We start from the raw sequence: 24,368 nt of genomic DNA on the forward strand, positions 1-24,368 counted from the left end.
TCAAGACAAGGTTCTGAAGGTAGGACCCCTGTGTGGAAATTACTCAGCACAATCAGCAGAGTTGACAGCCTTAACTGAAGCATGCAAACTTTTTAAAGATAAGCCAGTTACGATCTATACTGATAGCCAATATGCGTTTGCTACAGTGCATTTTATTTTGTCAACAGTGGAAGAACTCAGGGTTAAGACATCAACAGGAAAACCAGTAACGCATGTAGACTTACTGAAAGAATTATTAACTGCTGTAATGTTACCATCTAAAGTGGCAATATGTAAATGTGAGGGACACACACGAAGAACAGATGATATTTCTTAAGGAAATGCCTTTGCAGATGCAACAGAAAAGCAAGCTGCAAAAAAAGATGTAGAAATATGCACAAATGAGGATGTGACTGCAGATGCAACCGCTGATTTTTTAAAAAGAAATGTCACCCAGTGCACCACAACAACAAAAAAGATCTATGGTTAAAAAAAAAAGGAGCAAAGTTAGAACAAGGTCTTTATGTCAGCACAGAAGGTAAACCTATTTTACCAAAATCCATGTACAAATGGGCAGCAATTTTGAGTCATGGGCTTTGCCATGATTCAACAGGGGGGAGGATGAACTTATTAGAGAAATATTAAACAACTTACGGATTTATGCTCTATAAACTCTATAAAAAAATTTTTTTGTAAACAATGTGTAACATGTATGTGTCATAATCCCCAAGGCAATGTTAGACCTAAGAGAGGAAACTTTCCTGAACCACCTTTTCCTTTCCATACAATCCATATGGATTTTATTGAATTGAATAAAAGTAAAGGATTGAAATATTGTTTAGTGATTATTGATGCATTTTCCAAATGGGTTGAAATTTTTCCATGTGCAACACAAGACGCTATTACAGTAGCTAAAGCTATTTGTAAAGGAATGATCCCAACTTTTGGCTTTTGTGATAATGGTACACATTTTGTAAATCAAGTGATAGATCTAAAGAGACATTGTAGTTATCACCCACAGAGTGCAGGATTAGTTAAGAAAACTAATGGCACTATCAAATCAAAGTTAAAGAAATGCATGGAAGAGACAAACAGACAGTGGCCTGACTGCATAGACTTAGTTCAACTAAGCATGCGTATCACACGCACAGCAGGTCAACCTTTAACGCCTTTTGAAATGTTGTATGGACGTTCTTATAGGTTACCAGACATTGATCCTACACAGCAACATTCTCTAGATGATGATGCAAATTTAGTGGATTATTTGAGAAAAATGTTTACCACTAAAGATGTGCAAAGGACAAATCAAGTGCCAGATTCCTTTTTATCTCCACAGGACACTTCACCAGTGCAGGTTGGTGACTGGGTGTTTGTGGAGGCCATAAAAAGGAAGTGTTGGTCCAGCCCACGGTGGGAAGGGCCATTCCAAGTCCTGCTGACTACACCAACAGCTGTAAAGATTGTTGAAAGGACGTCTTGGATCCACCTGTCACACTGCAAGAAAAAGCATCTGGGTGAGGCTAATTCCAACTGCTAGGTGGGGAAGTCTGACTACAAAGGGAGGCAGCTGTATAGATGCTGCTTGTCTCAACGTCAGCGAAGCCGAGCGATCCACCTAGTCTTAGGGAAGAAAGCACACCAGAACTCTTTTGCACTACACGGATCCTACACTGTTAGAGGACTTGAGGAGGTGATGTGCTAGTAACCTCTCCCTCCCGAAGATAGGTACATATCCACCATGGCGTGTCCAACTGGGCTAAGACACAGTTTATTTTGTTTACTGTTCCTGCTATTCCTGACAGGAGCCACCACATGGATTTGGTTCTTTTGGAATCATTATCCACCTGCAAGAAGAACCACCAACGAGGACAGACTAAACATTTCTCGACGATGGCTGATCCAGATAATCAATGACAGGGTTTCCCATGCAGTTCCCTGCCCCAGAGGACGTTGTGTTGGATCTAATCCAGATTTAATTCCAGGTAACAATGGTACTTATGTGGTTGATCAAATGTTTTGGTTATGTGGGCAGGCCCTCTACCTCAGTCTGCCTAGAGACTGGAGTGGGATTTGTGTTTCTGTAAAGGTCACAGGTCACACTTTCATAGTTTCTGCAGTCCATGGGCCTCACCTGCGCCACAGACGTAACCTTATTGATGTCAAGCCACATGATTCCATTTGGGGATCAGATGTACCTGGAGACCATAAACACTGGAATACGGGGCAAAAGGTAACTATGGCATTGTTTCCCTGAGTGGGAAATGCTAAAAACGCTCTCAGAATTGAGACCATTGATTATAGATTAGGTTTATTTTTGAACGCTACAATTAAAGCATTTAAAGGCTATAATGAAGAAATGTCAAGCATGAGACTTATGGTTCTACAGAACAGATTGGTTTTGGACTTATTGGTTGCTCAGGAGGGAGGTGTTTGTATAATGTTTAATTATACCTGTTGTACATTTATTCCTGACAACACCGATGAAGGTCACAGCATCACTGAAGCATTACATCAGCTTGAAAAGGTTCAGCAGGCAATTCAGGATGACAGGAAACCCCAATCTTGGGATTTCTTCTCCTGGTTTGCTTTTGGTTCCTGGTGGCAACTTTTGTTAAAAATAGTGACACCTATTCTTATGGTACTGATCATATGTTGTGTATTCACTATGTGCATTTTTCCTTGTATTCAATCTATGATTTCCAGAGCAGTGAATGGTGGAGTACAGAGTGTTCTTATGATTTAAGAATACAACTTGTTTTTAAAGGGAGAACAAGATGACTGTAATGATTTTGAAATTGAAATGACTTGAAAAAAAAAAAAAAGAACTTCTCATCTGAGTGTAAATTGAAAGTGTTATGAAAATGAAGATGTCACAGAAAACTGAAAAGAGATGTGATATTGGATGTGAGATTTTGACATTTATCAATGATAAAAAGGAGGGAGTATGTGAAGGAATTTGTTTTATTATTATCATTGCTTAAATGTATTTGGTTAAATGTATGTTTAAATGTTAACTCAGATTGACCTTTTTACCTCTTCTGAAAACAGTTGTGTGTTTGTTCATCTGCTTCTCATCTCCCACCCAGGATGAGGGGTTTACGACACACTGTCCTCAGCTGATAAGGGATACTGTTTGAACTTAGAATCCAACCAAAAGGGTCATTTGACGACACCCCCTAATGAACTTTTTGTCTTTGTCTAGAATTGTTACCTCCCACTTGTGTTCTTAATAAAAGCAGCACGGGGAGAGGCAGACCTTTGAGAAGAGAAACGTGGTGGACCTTTTCCAACACATTTGCTCCTCTCCCTCGTGCATGAGAAACTTGATTCTTGTTGTGGTTTGTTGTTTATAATTGTGTTTTTCTTTAATGTCTAGATGCATTTATCTGACAGTTGGATAAATGATTGCATAAAAATGTGAAACACTGAAGCATTTTTTAAACACAATCCCTTCATTTCATTGGCTCGTAAGTAATTGGACAAATGAAATAACTGAAAAGAAAATGGTCATTACTAATACTTGGTTGAAAACCCTTTGTTGGCAATGACAGCCTGAAGTCTTGAACTCATGGACATCACCAGATGCTGGATTTTCTCCTTCTGAATGCTCTGCCAGGCCTTTACTGCAGCGGCTTTCAGTTGCTGCTTGTTTGTGGGCCTTTCTGTCTGAAGTTTAGTCTTGAACAAGTGAAATGCATGCTCAATTGGGTTAAGATCAGGTGACTGACTTGGCCATTCAAGAATATTCCACTTCTTTGCTTTAATAAACTCCTGAGTTGCTTCGGCTGTATGTTTTGGGTCGTTGTCCATCTGTATTATGAAATGCCGCCCAATCAGTTTGGCTGCATTCACCTGGATCTGCACAGACGGTATGTCTCTGAACACCTCAGAATTCATTTGGCTGCTTCTGTCCTGTGTCACGTCATCAATAAACACTAGTGTCCCAGTGCCACTAGCAGCCATGCACGCCCAGACCATCACACTGCCTCCACAGTGTTTTACTGATGATGTAGTGTACTTTGGATCATGAGCTTCTCCACGCCTTCTCCATACTTTTTTTTTTTTTTACTTGTCCTGTCCAACAGCTGGGCAGGCAGATGAAGACTGAGGGCCTCTTGTGTTGGACATATTTTACTTTAACAACAGGGGTTATTAATCTTCAGACAAACCAGAGGTATGTCTGAATAAACCCCTTTTGTAATTGAAGCCAAACTTTATTAATTTCAATCATGTTTGAAAATCTTTGATGTTGGAGCGGACGGTAGTGTTCTTTTCTCTTGCCATCATTCTTGTAGAGATTGGTTTTGGTTTCAACTGTCCAAAGAATGTTTTTCCAGAACTGTGCTGGCTTTTTTAGATGCTTTTTAGCAAAGTCCAATCTAAATTTCCTATTTTTGAGGCTTCTGGGTGGCTTTCATCTTGCAGTGTACCCTCTGTATCTACTTTCATGCATTCTTCTTTTTATAGTAGACTTGGATATTGATCCGCCTACCTGCAGGAGAGTGTTGTTCACTTGGTTTGCTGTTGTGAACGGGTTCCTCTTCACCATGGAAATGATTCTGCAATCATCCACCACTGATGTCTTCCGTGGAAGTCCAGGGGCCTCATTTATAAAACTTTGCGTAGGATTTGCGTCAGAAGTGGCGTACGGATGAAACATAGGACGTGCGTACGCACAGAAATATTCAGATTTATAAAACCGTGCGCACGCACATCCTACGCATCCTTCCCTTAATAAATCACAACAAATTCTAAATGCAGCGCAGCTTTTGCGGCTTTATGACACGCCCATAGTTGCCCATAAATAGTCAGTGAAACGCCCACAAATGAATATTCATTGATTGCGAAACCATGGCACACACCGAGAGGAAATGAAAAAAACGTAACTTCACTCAATGTGAAGTAGAATTTATCGTTGGCGAGGTGGAAAAGAGGAGAAAAGTGTTGTTTGGAGGGCACAGTGTGGGCATTACTAATGCCTAAAAGCCACGTGAGTGGCAAACGGTGGCAGACGCCGTAAATACTGTAGCCTCACAACCTCGGACCGTGGTTAAGTTAAATAAAAAAGAAATGGTCGTACATCAAAGTCGAGGCAAAAAAAACGTCTGGCGCTGCATCGCCAGAGTGTGTCTGCCACGGGGGGGGGGGGGGGGGGGGGGGTACTGGAGCTGACCCCTCTTGATGAGAGACAAGCGCCAAGAATTGGGGAATCCCTTAGTGGAGTGGTGACTGAGGCGCAGGGGGACGCCAACGTGCCAGATGCACGGGGTGACACCCCCCCAAAAGCCCGCAGAGGTCCAACAGGACGGCTCGAGGAAGTCGGAACCGGCTCATAAGCCACTCGTCCTCGTTTGCCAGCAAGTCTTCTTGCTGTCTAAATATCCGTTCACTCCAAATTCTTCCATTTTCCACATCTTCTAAGAGCGCAAGATCAGCCATTGTGCGTCATTACGCATTGTGATGGGGCATTTTATTTCCCTCCATTTAATTACATCTGACAAGCTACAGATGTCGGTAATAATCGAGGTGGAAATGGGAAATTGTTCAGCGCAAATGTAATTTCTTGTTGCTTTCTGAATGGTTGAGACATACGCCATACATTATTTTATCAAGAATAAAACAAACTAAAGCCATATGCATGAATACCATAATTCTGTAGCTTATGAAGACATGTTTTACTATGGAAACAACTTTCCCCAGTGGACAATTAATGCATCTCTCTCTATCTATCCATCTGTCTGTCTGATTGCACCTATATCTGCTCCGCCAGACGGACACATTGACGGGAATGTCAGTTTTGTACATTATTTCGTTCTGTTAACTATATTATTTATGAGGATGAATTGCACAACATGCCAATATTGCAGAACATATTTCACTTTTCTTTTTGCAAATAAGTGTTCATTTGAATTTCTGTTGTAATTTTCGTTTGATTTTTTTTCTTTGTTTCACTGCTGATCGATCAAACGGGTGTTCATGTAGGCTGTTAATTGTAAGACTTGCTTTGTGAAGTCTTCATGTTATTTATGAGAGGCAGTATTGTCATTTTCACTTTCACGTGTTTCTTCCATCTGCCGACGGTGTCACCGTTTCTCATTTCACCCGTTTTTGTGCGTACGCCTGGGTCAGAGCTTGCGTGAAGGACCGCACATTTTCCCGTCAAGTTTGCTTTTTATAAATCTCAACTATTGCGTAGAGAGTGGCGTACGCCTTCTTTTGTGCGTACGCAACGTTTATAAATGAGGCCCCAGGTCTTTTTGGGTTGCTGAGTTCACCAGTGCTTTCTATCTTTTTCTCGGAGCTCCTTTGACCGCATGGTCTCTGTTCACAGCGAAATCTTTAAAATGCAAGCATGAGTCCTCTAATCAACTCCAGACCTTTTATCTGCTTCACTCATAATGACATAACGAGTGAATTGCCCACACCTGCCCATGCAATAGCATGGAAGTCAATTGTCCAATGACTTACGAGCCCATGAAATGAAGGGATTATGTTTAAAAAAAATATTTAGTTTTTCACATTTTTATGCAATCTTTTTGTTTAACCCATGGAATAAAAGCTGAAAGTCTGCACTTCAATGGCATCTGAGTTGTTTGATTTAAAATTCACTGTGGTAATGTACAGAAACAAAATGAGAAATAATGTGTCTCTGTCCAAATATTTATGGTTCTGACTGTATATAAAACACTTCAACTAAAAAACCCTTAGCAAGAAGTAATCAATTTAAGTGTCCTGCAAGTATACTTTGTCTATACTAAAAGTGAGGCAGTATACTTGAAGTTTACTCTGTATGTACTATCTACATAGTAAAACTAAAATGTTCAAATTCAGTGCATGGTCTTGCTACACTTATACTCATTTACACTTAATAAACTTCCAGTGTACCAATTTTTGCTCAGCAAACTCAATCATAATAGCAAAACTAGTAAACCCCAAAAAGCTCATAGGAGAATCGTCTAAAAAAAAAAAAACTAAACCTACATCTCTGTTCATTTTAGAATCTATAATATATTATTTATCTACATATTAATAAATATAAGCTTCTGAATTTTATTATCCATATTTTCTAAAATCAAGTCACATCATGAAAGGTTTGGAAAGTTTTCTCCCAGATGTTTACACAGGACAGATTTTCTACCATCACACATAACCTGTTTATCAATTTTTTCTTTAGTAGTTTCACAACACAAATTTACTGTAAGAATTAGATTGCATCATCTTTATAGAAATTATTTTAATGCAACAAATATGAAACTAAAGATCCTTTCTTACCTTCATTTAAAGGTAACAAGTAAGTTGCCTTCATCCAAAAGCATCTCCTTTTTTCAAAAATGACGGCCTTGGCTTCTAAACGCCACTTTAAATTTCCAGACAGAAAAGTATCAGGACATCTCCGTATTCCACAGACATCTCCTTCAGCTCACAGGTCCATGAAACTCAGTAAACTCCTGTCTGCACTAATATACCAACTCACAATCAAATCTAACAACAGATCTGTGTCCAGATTGGGAAACTTGCTCTGCTGGTTTCTCACACGTCTAATAACAATCTGCAAATTGATGCCACTAAAACCACATTATCTTCCCTGTGTAGTTTAACTGAAACCTTAAACCAACTCGTAATGGGTCCACCTCTGTGGCTTTGGAGAATAAATTGTAGAATTTCATTAAACTAGCACAAAGCTCAAATTTCTAACAAAGCAAATATGCAAGGAAAGTTTTATTTAATTACAACAATTTATACATTTATTGTTTTCCAGTTGTATTTTTTTAACTTGCTGTCCAGGTTTTGAAAAAAATCCCTAATGTTACGTTTTCTAAAAATATGTAAAATAATTTTATTATCAGTCTCGTGGATGGACACATGTACCTAAACTGTCCTGCATAGATAAATGAATTGACAGTTCATGATTTTATCAAGTTTTTTAACAAGCTGGGAGGGGAAAAAAAGAAGCAAAACTTTAAATTAAAGAAAAACATTAAAATTTAGGTCATGTTAAAAAGATATTGTAGCCACATAAAACTTTAAATGTCTAAAAATAAGTAATACGTTTAATAAATCTATTAATTTTTTGCGGTTAGGACCCAGACACCTTGAATAAGTTCAGACAATAGAAGAGTACAGAGGATTGGGATTGGGTAATGGATGTTTGATGAAACCGCCTGGAATGCGTAGAGATAAAACATACCTCCAAGTTACTGGAAGCGAGGTTGGTCTTCCTTATTGAAACTGTGCCAGGTTTCACTGCTGGTATTGCCTGTTGTTTCCAGAAAGCACTTCAATACACTGTATTTGTATTTGTTTAGTATTTGATATTATCCTTGTTTTACTTTGGTGACTTTTGTCTTTCGCAAAAGACTGTTAAGGCTTTAACACTGGAGTTCTGCACTGTAATGCTATTTTCTCACCAAGCTGGGACACACATTAGAGCCACTGCTTCCTATGAAAGTCGGGCTTCTGCGGTTATAACACTCATGTTATCACATCGCTACCCAAGTTTTAAAGTCTGTTTTTGGGCTCTATGTACAAAACACTATGTCACTAATGCAAAAAAAGTTAAACCAGGTGATCTTTGACCAACCAGGGCCTCGGCTATGGTAGTGATGTATGAGTAGTGTTCTTTTCAAAACACAGAAGAGCCAATTGCTTGAAAAGTGATCATGAAAGAGAAATTAATATCTGCTATTTGTGCTTGACCGAAATTAAATAACACAAAGTCTTTCATAAATCAGAATGGATCTGTGACTGAAAAGGGCTGAGCAAGATTGGCGATGTTTGCACCACTTTGACATTTTTGACCAAGCCTGATCCAATTGTTATTACATGCGCTAGTATCAGGTAGTGGAAGTCCAGTGTGAACAACATAACAAAAGTGCATTCAAAAGCAACGTTCAGCGCATTCTGGAACAGACTGAATGTCTCAATAACATGAATAGAGTAGATTGTATGCTTACATTTATTTTGTGTCTGGGTTTAAATTCTGTAGTAATTGAGTTAACATGATTTTACTACGTGCTTTTATTAACATAGCGTCTAAGGTTATGAATTGCTCCTTTTAAATATTGGTGCAATGTGCTACATTTAAAAAATTCAGAAGAGAAGTTTGGAGAGAAAAAAAGCAAACCAACCATAAATCATTGGCTCAGCCTTCCTCCTTCGTTGTTTTTCAAGTTTTGACTTGACCAAACAACAAAAATTGGGTTTCTTTGTCAGGGTTAGATGCCAAAATTCTAGCGATCACCATGGCCACCCCTTTATACTTACTCCTGAGGTGATGTCACCTTTGTCAGCCTGGTTTTCTTTTCCACATGGACATGTTATTTTGCAAAAAACTTATAAAAACATAATAATAAATGGTTTGTTAAAATGATTTTTTTAAATACATTTAAATACTTAAAATTTTTCAAAGGATCCTAGATAAGGTTTAATATCATTGAAATATCATATTGGTATAATAAATATGAAGTTTTAAAAAAGCCAAAACAACCAGTTCTAAATGGAAGTATTGCGGAGGTAAAGGAAAACAAACTGCTATGATTATGTGATTGCACAATCACTCAAATTGTTAATAAGAGTATGGTAAAAAAAAAAAAATCTGAAATTATTCTGCTCACTTTTGCATTCTTTGCATCTTTTTTGTGTTTGATCTTCCTTATCATTTTTCTGTAGATTTGATAGATGGTGTGATGACAGTTGGCTGCTTAAGTTCTTCAACAGTCAGATAACCCAGAATCTTAGATGCTGGAATTTTCTTAATCCAGAAGAACAAAGACCTATTTCCCCTAAAGATAAAATGATGTGGAATATACCACAAACCAACATGTTTCTGATGTTTTTCTATTACACTGATTTCACCATTGGTTATTATGGGTTAAGGATGTAAAGGTCGCTCTTCCGGGTTAATGTGTGCAGTATGTAAATAGGAAAAAGATGCAGGTCATAAATATATAGACACTTTTCTTTTCTCTTCAAAGAAAAAAAAACCTTTGATAGTGTTACTCAAGACTAAAATGTCTTGAAGGTGATTTTTTTTCTAACCCATCATCAGCTGGATGTCTGTGAGGAACTACCGCCCTCTAGTGGTGAACAGCTTCACATACTGAAAGCATGCAAAAGCAAAGAAAATTCAGATGCAGAAGGAACTTTTTGACTTTCCACCCGTACTCAATACTTGTGTTAGTGCTTTGCTAAAAAATGCATCATCCAATATAGTACAAAACAAGACAAAAAAAACAAACCTAATAGTAATTCAACTGGTTTCACACCAGAGTGTTTGCTCCAGTGTTGACATTCATTCAACTTCTGTAACTTTTCCACTGTTGATGTAATGAACGTAATTCCAGAAAAGCAGCCTTTGAAAGTAAATCAGCAGAGAAAAGCAGCTTTGTGTTTTTATGCAACACTTAACAAATGTGTTGCATATTGGTGCATAGCCAATATTATATAGAAAATTGTCACATGTAAACAGTTAAGGAGTTACAGCATGTTAGAGAATATTTGTTATTGTTGCGATTAATGAAATTCTATACAAAAAGATGTTAAAGAAATCAATATAACTAAGGTGATCCATGTTTAACAGAAAGAGACCATCCATGTATTGGAAAACTTGAAGGTTAACGTCTTGTAGACAACAAAAAGAACACTGTGTGTTTTTATTGAAAAATTAATTTAACACAATTTAACTTCACTGTTATGCAGGTTACTCCAGACGAGGAAAAACATAAAGAAAAATATCAACTTTTGAGCGGAAAACGTGTTGAAAATGGTCCGGAGCACCTACAGTACTGCAATCTTACTTTTCCTCCTCATATTATACCTCTAAACATAAAAAAGAACTTTTGAAAAATATTTGAACACAATAAGGATCGTTTAAACTGAAAGACATTTGACAAATTTGCAACAGAATTTGAAATCTGTATTTTCTCAGGTAAGTACATTGGTAAATTTTAAATGCTGAATTTTACAAACAATACAGATAAAAACATTTTTTTTCTTTTTTTCCTCTTTTTATATTCCAGGTTGATTCCACAGAAATGACCAGCTCAGACAGGAAGGACAATTTTATTGGTTTATATGTTCTCAGCTATATACATCCCTGCTATAATTTACAAAATAGCACGTATGTATTTACAAGTAACCCCTCTTTTGTCTGTGTCTTGTTGTATATTCTCCTTGGCTCGCTCTCTATTGTCACATCATGTGGAAACCTTCTTGTGATCACATCTGTCATTTATTTCAAACAGCTCCACACTCCCACTAACTACCTCATCCTTTCTCTAGCCGTTGCTGATCTGCTGGTTGGAGTTCTAGTCTTTCCTTTCAGTATGGCCGTCACTGTAAGCTCATGTGTGTATCATGAGGACCTTTTCTGCAAAATCCGTGACAGCTTTGACATCACTCTATGCACAGCTTCCATTCTGAACCTGTGCTGCATTTCCATTGACAGATACTATGCTGTGTGTCAGCCTTTGACATACAGAACAAGAATCACAGCTCAGGTAACTGCCATCATGATCCTGGTGAGCTGGGGCATCTCTGTGTTTATTGGGATCACCATTACAGTTGCTGGATTCAGTCAAGGTTCATGTGAGGAGAACTGTTCAAGTGAAGTTGTGGTGGCTAACTCTCTAGGACCAGTTTTCTCGTTTTACCTTCCTGCAATCATAATGCTCTGCATTTACTTTAAGATTTTGCTCGTAGCACAAAAACAGGTGAACAGCATCCAGAACACCAGCAGCTCAAAGAGTGAAGTTAGTAAGATGGAGCGAAAGGCCACAAAAACTCTGGCTATTGTCATGGGAGTGTTTCTTTTATGTCTTACTCCTTGTTTTATTTGTGTTGTTTTCCAGCCTTTGTTTGTCACCCCTCCCCAGATCCCTGTGATTGAAACACTAAACTGGCTCGCACTGTTAAACTCAATGCTGAACCCTTTAATCTATGCCTTCTTCTACAGCTGGTTCAGGTCAGCTTTCAGAATCATAATGTCTGGAAAAATCTTTCAAAGTTACTCAACTAGTGCACAATTATTCTGAAATTGTTAATGCTGCTCTTCTTACCATTTGGAATTTCAAATTAAGATTTAGACAGAATTTGCGCTCAGTGTATTTAAACATACATGAACAGTGACATATGTCTCAGAGGACGTTCGACTGGCCGTTCTGCATGTCAATCAAGTCGCTTCCCGTTAAGGATTTTGATTCGCTGACATTTCTTTTAGAAATATATTTTTATTTTTTTGGTTATTTCTTTTTGCTGGCCTGCAATCTACCCTCATGTCCTTGAAGATTGACTGGTCGATTGCGATCGACGTAATGAGCATCCCTGTTCTAACTAATGCAGTTTCAGTGCTGTGGTATTTTCAGAACCCTGACTGAAAATATTCAAGGTTGCTATTGTCCTGTAGGTGGCAGTAAAGCTGCTTAACTAAAACTCTTTCCAGGATTTTTGAAATAATGGGGCGATATTAATATTGGTATTAATATTAGTCTATAGTTGGCCAGATTGCTAGAAATGAAACTGGTCTTTTTTTTTTCTAGAGGTATTAATTGTAAATATGGATTCAGTATTTAGGGGGAAGGTTTCTATATTAATCCAGGAAGACATTTTTCTATCTTATTCTTTTTTTAAAGGGTTGGAAATGTGCAATGTTTTTTAGTTTCTATTAATCCTTTATTCATATAGATCAAATATGTAATAACTTTTAAATAAATGAGAACATTTATAATGTTTGAAAGCCGTTTTCTTGATTTGAGTTTTTATAATAGTATTATGAATAATATCTACATCAAACATCATTGAGATACATAAGTGAGCCGGTTAAGCTCGTGCTGGTTTGCAGCGCCTTCCGTCCGTGAAACCAGGGTTCCAATCCGGGCTGCTCCCTGTTCCCTTCTCTACTCCTGTGTGCCAGTGCCAAGCCCGGATTGTTTGAGAGGGTTGCGTCAGGAAGGGCATCCGGCATAAGCCACAGAGAATTTTGAAACCAAATTTTGAGTCTAGCACCAGCAGGCTTTTATTAGTTCCTAAATTCTAGGGGTTGTTTATGTTTACGTTTTTGTATGGCTTTCTTAGGGTTCAGTTCCAAACAAGATTCAAAATTGCAACAAATAATGGTAAACTCAAAAAATAAAATATTATACGTCTTCTTGGCTATTGACAAACCTCAGCTGTTTTTGTGTTTGTGGTGACTAATGTCATGGTTTGAGTTTGTTTTGTCTTGGTTTTTGCTTTAGTTCTTGTTCTGTCTTGTTTGGTTCTGTTTCCTGTTTTATTTTGAAAGGGATCCTGTCTTGTCGTGTCTTGAGTTGTACTTTTTGGTCCCCATCTGCCCTGATTGTGTTCACCTGTGTCTTGTCTGCCCTGTCTGTATATAAGTCTTGTCTCTGCCTTCCTCTTGTGCTGGTCCATTAACGTCTGGTCGTGTGTTTTACATCATTCCTGTCTAGCGTCCTCGTTTCATGTTCCTCGCCACGCCACAGTGAGTTTTTGTTTTGTTCTTGTCATCCTGCTCTGCAGCGCCTTTTGTCTGTTGGTCATTAAACCCTCTAGTACTGGAACCGTTTTGCCTCCCGTCTCTGCGTCTGGGTCCTACCGGCTCTCGAGCCTCCCTCACATGACAACTAACTCTAAAGTGCTTTCAAACATTGCATTACCACTGAGGCAAATTTCCATCTGGTCACCTGAAGTTTACCCCTGAGAGACAGCCCAGGTACCCAAAGGCCCAACAGTCATTTACATCTTCAGTAGAAGAGGCAAAGTAAACAATCATATCAAAGTAGATCTGTACTAAGCACAAATGATCATATTTAAACAGTAGTTAGTAGTTTAGGTATTTTTATTTTTCACATACATCGTTAAATTATTCAGTTGTTTCTAGCTTCAGTCATCTTGAAGCTTAAACAGTTGAAAATCTGTGCATCATCACCTCATTAAGAACACACTTCCTCTAATTTTTTTCATATTTACATTGTTTTATCATTTACATTTGTTAATTTACATTAATGTAGCTTTGACAGAACTTGTATTGTTTAAGTTATTTCTTTACATTATATTATTTTCTGCACAAAAGGACAAAAAGGATTACAAGTCACAAAATTCACAAAAAACTGAAAAGTTGTTCTTCAGAGTACAATTGCACAAAATTTCACACTAAAAACTATTCTGCACTTAATTTTGATTTTTGCACATCTCATTTAGAATTAAGACAAAACACACATTTCAAATAAGACACATTTTCTTCTTATTGCTTGCATATGCATTACTGTCAGGATTTATATCATGCTGTATGACTCTGAGGAACCGCTGTTGTTGCCGTGGCTCCTGGCCTGGGAAACCTGGTAAACATCTGGAAACAAAAACAAAACAAACAAAACAGTTGAGTAATTGAGATTTATAAAAAGGACAGATTTTGAATGAAAACTGACTTACTTCTTCTTCCACGGAGTTGGTTCACTAATCCACCAAAAGAAGACGTGCCTCCACTTGTGCTCTGAAAGACAAAACATGGCAAAGTCAGCTTAAAAAGGTTTGATTTTTGTATGTAACATAAATAATTATACTGGTGTCAATTTTGTCTAAATCCTGATTGCATTTCAGAACTTTTCCATAAATGACAGTTTTAAGAAATGCTTTTATTTTGAAGGCCTGTTTCAGCTTTCTGCTGCTTCTGCTCTTTTTCTCAATTGCATCGGGAAGCAAGGTAAGCACAGAATGTAGCTTGGGGAAATATTTAATGTAAAACATTGTTCTTGTGTCAGTTTAAGGTATTTTTGTAACTAGAGATGTCTGTATCAACTTTAACTATGTTCTGTGGGAAAGACCTGAGTTTTAAGAGGGATTCAGTAAATGTTCATTCAGTGAGTGAGGCGAGCATAGCCTAAAGGCCTGTGTGACTGAGATAATGTTGCCAACTCTTCAGTAAGTGAAGTAGCTGTTGGCTGACAGAGAAGTCACAATAGGATGTCATTGCCTAGCTAGCAAGCAATGTATTTGTTTGAACCTTTAAGGGAAAAAAACACACCATTGTGGTAAGGAAAAAAATGTGAGTCAAAACCATCATATTTATGTTCTGAACTCTGCAAATAAAGTACTATTTGGCTTAATGTTGATTTTACTATAAAATGGGTCATCATTATTCACTTGAAAACTTCAAAACGTTACCAGTATGTCAAATTCCTGCAGATTGTGCAGTTTAGTTTTGGTGAAACCAGGTTAATGTTTATAATCATCCACAGCTGTTTTTAACTATTGTATTTAAAGATCCATGCTGATGCAAATGTTTTCTGTTTTGGTGTTTATTGTATGTTCTTATAGTATTTTTCTCATGATGAAGGACATAAATTAAGATTCAAATTTCATTTGTGAGTTTTTCTTTACTTATATTGGGGTAAATGAGGTAGTATTACATTATTTCTGGAAAAGGTTAAAAAGAAAACAAACTGTTCTGTGACATAAAAAGAAGTCCCCCCCTGCCCCCTGGTGAAAAAATACAACTGCATGTAATGTATACATTGTTTTACTGACTTACTGTTGTCGAAATGAAGTTTATAGAAGGAGTTCTGCTTGAGGGAACTGAACGAATCTGTGTAGAAACAGTGTGATATCATTAGTAATGTCATCTTAAACTTTAAACAACTAAATAAAACAGACATTTGACACATTTCTGGTAGACTTCATGCGATATTTCTACTTTTCATTGATTTGGGGTTAAATCTGAAAAGAATTAAAACAAAGTCTTTAATGTTTGGCATGTCAAATTGGCAAAAATCTTTTTTTTTTTTTACAGCTGTAATGATTTATTAAAATAAAACGTGAACTTTACTATTAATAGCAAAATGATGTGATTTGTTTTGTCTTTATACGGCCCCCTCTGACCCAACCTACCTTGGAATCAAACAAGGTGCCAAACACCAGAATGAAGAAACCCTGTGGAGAGTCAAACATGTTTACATTAACAAAGTGTGGACAAAAAAACACCCAAAATATTGAAACATTTGTAAAAATATGCTGCCTTTTATCTTTAAATGTATAAATACCTGCAGGGAATTAAAGAATGCGAAGGCTATGTGGATTCCTTTTCCTCTTGGAGAAACCATTGTTCCAATCCCCAGGGCCCAAGTCAGTCCAAATAAAGGTGTCAGGATGGCCAGACATCTTAGAATAACTACAAAGCTGTTCTTCTCATCCGGCTGGATGGTGTTTGCTGAAGTTCTTCTCATCATTTTGTACAAAACCACAATTACAACTATAATGTTGATCACAACTATAACCAGGGCTGGAATGACCAATGACAGAAGGGCTTTAGACTCAGTCCAGTTAAGCCAGCAAATGTAATTTTTCCTGATGTATGTTTGACTTGGTGCTGTAGCAGCAACAGTGGTAACAGCAATAATCAGAGGGCAACCATAGCCTATAACAAAGCCTATAGCTATCATGAGGGACTTTGACATGTGGGATAAAACCATCACTGTCCTGTAGAAGAGCAGAAGGCCTGATACGAGCATCCAGAAGAACAGAGCAAGGTAGAAGAAGTGCATAAAAAATGTCACTGCACTGCATTGTCCAATCAGAACTTTAAAGTCTCCATCTTTGTTATCAAGGGCCTTCTGTGAGTAAGAGGCTGCAATGATGAAACAAATGTCTGCGATCAACAGAGACAGGGCTGTGTTAACAATAGAGATGTGACGCATCAAGTCAGTGCTGTTTTTGGTGACAGCTTTCCATACATATCCCTCTATGATGAGACATATGACGAGGCTTGCCAGAGATATTCCAACTCCAATGTAGGTGATTATGTCCAGGATGTCTCTTTTATCTTCAGGGATGCTTGTTGCCATGAGAATCGAGAAGGATGTTAGGTGGGTACAGTTGCAGGTTACTCTATCGTTAATTCTAGAAACAAACTTGCATCCTTCATCATCCCAGGCACCAAAGTTTTCTAAGAGCGTGAAATTCCAGAAGACACACTGTGTTTCCTGGCTCAGGGTTTCATTCAAGGTTTGGAATTCAAAACTGACATTTTGAACAGTTTGATTTACTTTGACAAGAACCACAGCTGCATTGATAGCACGATTTGCATTGTTTGGGTTAGATGTTCCATTACTGGTTCCATTAAAGAGACTTAAGTCAAAGGATGAGTTTCGAGCTGGCATGACATTATTAAAGGTGCTCATAATGATGATGGTCATTAAACTATCATTGTCAAAAAAACCATCATTGTCTGAGATTTTCAAGGAAACTGTGGAATTTGGAGATTCAAAGTTAGTAGCATTTGTTCTGATGAGATGAATTTGTTCAGTGGAGATATCAGCCGTCCCACTCAAGGATCCTGAGAGTGTCTCCAGTGATTCCAGTAATTTTGAACCAGCATTATTGTTTCTATCTTTATTCAGGGTTTCCCAGGACTCTTTGACGCCATCATCTGCGAGGACATCAATGGTCTGTAGCACATTCTGTAAATCAGACATTTCATAGTTAGAGCAAAACCCCATTAAACCTTTGGGGTCTTCTAATTGCAGTCAACTAAAAGATAGACTCTTACCCTCATGACATCTGTAGTGACAGAAGTTGACACATTTGCGATGGTAGTTAGAATGTTGACAATAGTAGATACGCTCTTAGATGACTTTGCAATTTCAGTTTTACTATCATTAACAGCCTTTTGGAGATCACTTGAAAAAGTCTGTACATTTTCTTGCACCAGTTCCTAAAAGAACAAAGATTGAAAAAAAAAAAGTAACCAGAACTTACCACCAAACCACATGGAAGTAAAATAAACAACTGTCTCCTGGTCTTGCAAAAAATCTGTATGCAGTTGGGATAAGAGCTTACTGACTAAAACACTTAGGGTATTTTTTCTTTTTTTCTGTCAATCATGTGCAACAGACCTTGTTGTTGAGGTATGTTCTGTCATACTTGCATAATTAAAAGAGACATGTTTGATTGGCTTTATATTTTTATGTGTAGCAAAAAATAAGATAAAAAAAATTTAATATAACTGCAGTTGCAGAAATAAAATTTCCTGATGAGGGTCTGAGCGCTGAAACATCACAATTCATTTCACTTTAGCAAGGCTGAATGGTGTTCAAGGATTCTTTTTCTTTTGGTTAATTGAAACTTGTAATCTAAAAATTACAAATCTGTAGAGCATTAAAAAGAATGTTGAAAATTCTTTATTTTAAAAGATAAAATGCAAGAAAGTGCTGGTGGAAAGTATGTATTCATTCTAAATGTTGATGCTATATTTGTTACAGAAAAATTACTTACCGTTGACTTATCAAATAAATCAGTTATTACGGTTAGAATGCAGTTGTCTTCAATGAGTTCCCACTTATTTCCTTTACATATGGCTTTTTTTCTTCCTTTTTGACCTTCTGGACATGCAACATCTGCTATGGAACCTTCTTTTCCGTCCCCGTATATATCACCCGTGCATGTAGGAGCTTAAGACATAGAGTTGTTTGGTTAATGGGGCAGTAAAAGAACAAATTGTGAACATGTTTTCAACATTTACCTCCTTTAAAGAATTTCAGTGTTGTTGTTTTTTCGTACCCATCGTATTCATTAACTTTACATGTGAATGTTATGTCATCGCAGCTGGTTATTGTATATTCGTTGTTGATGCAGTATTCATCAGGAGAGCTTGTAGTTCCTAAAATTAGGTGATTTTATTAAATTGGAAACAGTCTTTTCCATTATCCTATAATTGAAATTTCAACAACTGTGAATCATATTTACTTGATATTTGTACGCTTGATGGAGGCTGAGCCCAGGTGATGTTATAGATTGGCTGAACACAACAACTAAGGTTTGCTTTATTTCCCACATTGCACTCAATGTTTTTTACTGTGACCACCTTTACATCAGGAGCTGCTTGAATATTAACTTTTTCAACAGTTCCATTTTGGTAAAACTCAAAGTTTGTTCCTTTGAGGACACATTCATAAAGCCCTGTAATTAAAAACAAAAGAGTTTGGATTTTAGTAATATCAAAACTTTAGTTACCTTTCTAAAATATTATGCTTAAGCATTCTATAAAAATTGTTTGGGCACTTAAATTGTAAAATGTACAAGTATTTTTCAAGTAAAAAAAAATTTTCTACTTACCAGCATCGAAAGGATTGACATTGTTTACAGTAAGTATAGAAGTGTTACTGCGAGTAGTAAAGGTCCGACGTCCTGGTGAAATGTTTATGTTTTCAAATTTCCACTCAGCACTGTTAATATTTCCTACAATGTCAAGTAAATCACCCTTAGGAGGTCCACATATCAACGTCATTGTTGTATTAGTTAGGTAGGTAGAATTGAATTTAATCTTGGTGGAACCTTGGGATAATAATAAATTACTGTTATGGTTTTACACTTAATTGTTCAGTTCCTGCCTTCTTATTGTTGAGAAAGAAGACAAACCAGCCCTTACTTCTATACTGTGCAGTAGACTTCAGTACAGGAGCAATAGACTTTAAAGTGTTTTTGAGGTCTTTGTTTGCTTCAGTAATTTGTGTTGCAGAATCCTCTGCTGTTGAAATGACAAAATCTGAAATAACACTTCCTTGTCTAAGAAATAAAAAAACACACACGCAAAAAATAAAAATGAAATTCTATATGTGATGCCAAGTATTTAGAATGTTAAAAGTTCATTTTAGGAAATGTACATACCTGAATCCTGTCACGGTCACTCCGACAAACCCGTTGATAGAGCTGTACTGTTTCTTTAGCTGTGGCATTATGGTTTTAGGAAACAACAATGTGAACAAATATGAACCTTAGTTTATGTTAATCAACTGTAGTTACTATAGCACTTCTCATACATAAAACTAACACAGGGCATCCCAGAATAAAATAATAAAGTAAAGGAAAATAAAAGCCTGTAATTCATATCCCATATCCAGTTGCGCATAATAATTCATAGGAAAAATGATAAAAAATTGACAAAAGAATCGTAGAAAAAAATCAAAGTACATTCATGAAAAGGCTGAAAGTTTTAACGTTTTTACTAAATGCACTCACCTCTGTAGTAATATTTTTTTCTAGACTTTGGTATGCAGAGCTTGTCTTATCGTTGAACTCATTTCTGAACACCATGTCAAATGTGACTGACACTGCAATGTCAATTGCTGTTTGAAATAAGTGAAAAGTACAATGAAATATTTATTTTAAAGGTAAACATTTAAAAACAATTTTCAAAAGTTCACAAAAACCTGATATACCGGTAATTAGCCTGTTTTTACATGTGAACTAAAAAAAGACTGTAATCAGAGAAATAAAAAATTGTTGAAACAAAATTGTGTAACTCATAGAAATAAATCTACCTTTGTGTAAAATCGTTTTTTTTCTGCATTGAATTTGATTAAAGTTTTGACCATTTGTAAACTATCTAAAAGTTATTCAATAACACAGTCTTACCTGTAAAAGAAGGGGTAAAGGTAGTGGGCTTAATTGTTGTAAATGTGGCTGTTGTGATAGCCTCCGTAGTGGTAGTCGTGGTAGCCTTGGTAGTAGTAGTAGTGGTATTATTTATGGTGGTAGTCGTGGTAGCCTTTGTGGTGGTAGTTGTTGTAGCTGTAGCGGTGGTAGTTGTAGCAATAGTTTCTGTTGTGTTATTCATAGGCTTAGTGGTCGTAGTGGGCACTGTTGAAGTAGTAGTAGTGGCTGTAGTAGTTGTTGTAGTGGGAATAAGTGCAGTGGTTGGCACTTTGTCAGAGGTGAGAAGTGTGGGAATTGCCGTTGTTGGTTCTTTGATTGTGTTAGGAATAACTGTGACAACCTTAATAGTTGGTTTTTCACTTGTGGTAGGAATGACTGTGGGATTTACAGTTGTTATTGGTCCGGTTGTGGTTGCCCTAAGTGTTGAAGTTGCAGTAGTTGGTTCATCGGTCTTTGTAAGAAAACCTGTAGAAACTTCTCTGGTTGTTGCTTCAACTGTACTAGGAATAAATATGGTAATTGGTGACATTTGTGTTTCTGCTGTAGAAATAACTGTTGAAGCTGGAGTTGTTGTTTCCTTTGTTGTTGTAGTAATGCTTGTTAAAAATGCAGTAGTTGGTTCTTTGGTTATGGTATGAATAACTGTGGAAATTGCATTACTTGTTGCTTCAGTTGTGGCAGAAATAACTGTAGTTACTGCTGGCGTTTGTGTTTCAGTTGTTTCACCAGTTGTGGTTGGAATAATTGCAGTAATTGGTTCTTCAGTTGTGGTAGGAATTACTGTGGAAACTGCATTTGTAGTCGCTTCGGTTGGGATAGGACTAACCATAGTAACTGAAGGAGTTTGTGTTTTGGTTGTAGTAGGAATAGCTGTGGATCTTGCATTTGTTATTTCTTTGGTTGTGGCGCTGATAACTGTGGAAATTGATGTAGTTGGTTCTTCAGTTATAGAAGGAATATCAGTGGAAATTGCAACAGTTTGAGTTGTGGGGAACCCTGTGGATATTACAGTAGTTGTTTCTTTTCTTGTGGTGGATGTAACTGTGGAATTGGCAGTTGTCGGTTCTCTGGGTGTGGTGGGGATTCCAATAGAAAATCTTGTAGTTGGCGTAGGGGACATAATAGGAGTCGTCAAACTGTAAGTTGTTTCTGTGGTGTTGACTGATGTTAAGTCATTAGCTCCCGTGGTTCTGAAACTTTGGCTAGTCCAAGCAGTTGCTGAAAATGCAGAGTTTAGATACAACTTTATAATGATTCTCCATTAACCTTTAAAGTACACATATATTCATGTTCTCTTGATTTACAAGTGCAACATTTGACTTAAAAATAATGTAGAAATCAATTATAGAGTGTTTTACTTTGGTTAAAAATAGAAAATATATTTATAGTGTGTATCACTGGACTGAAGGGATATTTTGTTTTACCTGTTGCTGGTGGAGTTGTTGGGTTATCTTGACAGGCAGTAAGGTCTGAAAAAGAGAAAAGTTTTAAATAGGAATAAAGGTAATTAGTCTACCAATCATCTATCCATGTTATGCTGCTCAACCAATGAGATAAATATTCCCTTCAGCATGTCTTATTTCTTTCTTGGAGGGACATGAACGGACTGAGGTACCTGTCAGCTGCGTGACGACTCCCTAAGCTTAATGGCATCCGAGAGCCACTTTATCAGTTGTGGTTACATTGGAGGGGGAGGACATTTCGGCCGCCTTTACACTGCAGGTCTTGATGCTCATATCCGATTTTCTGACTATATCCGATTTTTTTGACGATCCGCTTGCATCATCTTTTAAAAGTGACCCGTATCTGATTTTTGCATTTACACTATACAATGCTGAAACTATCAAACGTGGACGTTCTGAGGACTACGTGGCAGTATTTCTGCATTCCGCGGACCTCTTTCGTACTTTTGTGATTGCGGTTGTCATGGAGGCAAGGCTGCGACGGAAGGAGGCGTTGCCTTGGGCGCTCCAGAGGGGATGCACGGGGATGTAAAAAGGACGGGCTGGTCGGCCGTCTTATGTGCTCTCTCTGAGTTTTGAATGAGGAAGTGTTTGCAGACGTTGTGCTGTCCGAACAGTTTGATCCAAGTGTTGAACCTTTCCTGCGCGATGACTTCTCGTTTCTGACCGTAGTCAGAAACGCACGGGGAGATTTCCTCTTTTCCGTTCTGAACCCTCAGCCTCCAGAGTGGGCTAAGAAAGACTCCAAAACTTTTGGGGGAGACACCTTATTTTTAATTTACGGTTCTCCGACAGTCCCCCGTTCCGCACTCACCCCCCCCCTCTCTCCTTACACACACACACACGCAAGCACGCGTGCGCGCGCTCACACACACACGGTCCCCATCATACACGCCCCCCAAAGAAATAAACGGTTTCTAGCCTGTTCCATAGCAACGGTGTCCCGCTTCATTAGTTACCGTTTGCGTCCGGACCGGACATAACAGCGGTTTCCAACTACGGTCTAAAGCCTGAGGCTGAAAGGTAACACGCTGACAGCAAAATCAGCGCACAAAAAGCATCTTAATAAGTCATGTGATCTCAGTTGGTGGTGTCCTGAGTTGCCATCACTGACGTACGACTCGCATTTACTGGGGAATATCCGATCTGTCTGCTTACATGGCACACGCAAATGCACGTATCCGATTCGTTTCCGATTTATTTCCACATATGAGAGAGGCCTGTATCCGATCTGAGAAAAACGGAATCCATGCGCTTTTGTCCTGCTTACACATTCACCGATCATATCCGATCTTTGCCAAATGAGAGGAAAAAATCTGAATTGGGTCACTTGAACCATGCAGTGTAAAGTCGGCCTTCCACTCGACACCAGATGGAGATTTCCGTACTTAACTGGCCGACCACCCACTTTTGATAAATGTGACAGTGGTAGAGTTCAACCTGTCACACAGTTGTGCCTTAGAGCCCAAACTGATCTTACAAGCAAGCCTGACTACCTAACCCATACCAATAAACGTGTGCAAGTTAAGGCTCCTTTCCATTTCCTAATTCCTGTACCTTTTGCCAGCGGCTGTGTCTACAAATTAGAGTATTGAGGGATCTGCATTTGACCATCACCCAAATCTAACAGCTGAAGCCCCTTGTGATTCTTTTTGTAGGTGGTGGTCCAACAGAAAATCAATGTCATACATTTTGTATTTGGATGTTTCCCCAAAAGGCACATTGTTAACAGTCAAGTGTTATGTCAGAAAGCTGGGTAATGAGGTGCTTGTCTGCAAGCTTTGGTGTTGGGCTTGGATGTAGGGCAGAAACCCAACAGTATGGAAAACATTAGGTTTTCTAGTGTAGTCTACTGTATTATGTTGTATCCAGGGATTCTAAAATATGTTTATTCTAATTAGTCAAGTAGGACCTATGGGATTACATCTCTGCCATAAATTGAAAGGGCGTAAAGACAACTGAGGGGGCGTATTTAGGAACTGAGTGAGGGAACCTTACAACCGTTGTGACGCAATTCTGACCAAGCGACCCCGTATTTTACAATTGCACGGCTGCAATCCTAACCGAGCAGTGATCCCGTGCGGTCAGATCCTTTTTGCGCGCTCACCTGGATTTAGGCTCATTGTTAAGGGGGCGTTTTTGTCACTTGTGGGGCGGTGTTCAAGGGTGTGTTTGTCACTTAGGGGCATGAACTTTCTGTTTAATCTAATTAGCCAAATTTGCATGTCTTATCGGTGAGACAGAGGGGCGGGACTTTCATTTTTCAGAGCGGGGGGGGGGGGGGGGGGGCTAACAGGCGCCACTGGAGCTGCATATGTCTCTCTGCCTTTTATCATATTTTATATATAAAGTACTTTCACAACCATAAGGTGAAAGTCTTACATTTTCTCCTAAATGTACAGAGCGGCCCTAATGTGTTGTTGTGTGACTTCGGTAAAAAGGATCTAGGAGAGAACAGCATGAGAATGGTACGGAGAGAGGTGAGGACGTGAAAGAAGACCT

The 24,368-nt window shown here is 38.0% G+C and overlaps 2 protein-coding genes across 2 annotated transcripts in view; one reads left to right on the plus strand and one right to left on the minus strand.

The window, feature by feature from the left end:
- Positions 1-11,012: 11,012 nt before the first annotated feature.
- LOC110014112 (trace amine-associated receptor 1-like) lies at positions 11,013-12,011 on the plus strand. The gene has a single exon (XM_020700816.2). It carries the CDS (start codon positions 11,013-11,015, stop codon positions 12,009-12,011), a length of 999 nt encoding a protein of 332 aa, XP_020556475.2.
- A 1,188-nt stretch (positions 12,012-13,199) lies between these two features.
- LOC101175121 (mucin-3A-like) overlaps positions 13,200-24,368 on the minus strand; it is a 93,724-nt gene continuing 82,555 nt past the window's right edge. Inside the window, exons 50-64 of the mRNA XM_023952758.1 lie at positions 21,828-21,872; positions 20,383-21,621; positions 19,987-20,093; positions 19,636-19,694; positions 19,397-19,533; positions 19,084-19,302; positions 18,715-18,927; positions 18,491-18,628; positions 18,244-18,419; positions 17,519-17,683; positions 16,014-17,429; positions 15,862-15,903; positions 15,506-15,559; positions 14,407-14,467; positions 13,200-14,323 (exon numbers count right to left, since the gene is read on the minus strand). Coding sequence (XP_023808526.1) covers positions 14,250-14,323; positions 14,407-14,467; positions 15,506-15,559; positions 15,862-15,903; positions 16,014-17,429; positions 17,519-17,683; positions 18,244-18,419; positions 18,491-18,628; positions 18,715-18,927; positions 19,084-19,302; positions 19,397-19,533; positions 19,636-19,694; positions 19,987-20,093; positions 20,383-21,621; positions 21,828-21,872 — 4,145 coding nt within the window. The 3' untranslated portion in view covers positions 13,200-14,249. The remainder of the gene's footprint in view (positions 14,324-14,406; positions 14,468-15,505; positions 15,560-15,861; positions 15,904-16,013; positions 17,430-17,518; positions 17,684-18,243; positions 18,420-18,490; positions 18,629-18,714; positions 18,928-19,083; positions 19,303-19,396; positions 19,534-19,635; positions 19,695-19,986; positions 20,094-20,382; positions 21,622-21,827; positions 21,873-24,368) is intronic.

This window comes from Oryzias latipes, chromosome 24, assembly GCF_002234675.1.
Source record: "Oryzias latipes chromosome 24, ASM223467v1".
Lineage (NCBI taxonomy): Eukaryota > Metazoa > Chordata > Actinopteri > Beloniformes > Adrianichthyidae > Oryzias > Oryzias latipes.

Bases quoted from the DNA above. Each gene is read 5' to 3' on its own strand.
- LOC110014112 (XM_020700816.2), top strand. From the start codon at position 11,013: ATGACCAGCTCAGACAGGAAGGACAATTTTATTGGTTTATATGTTCTC.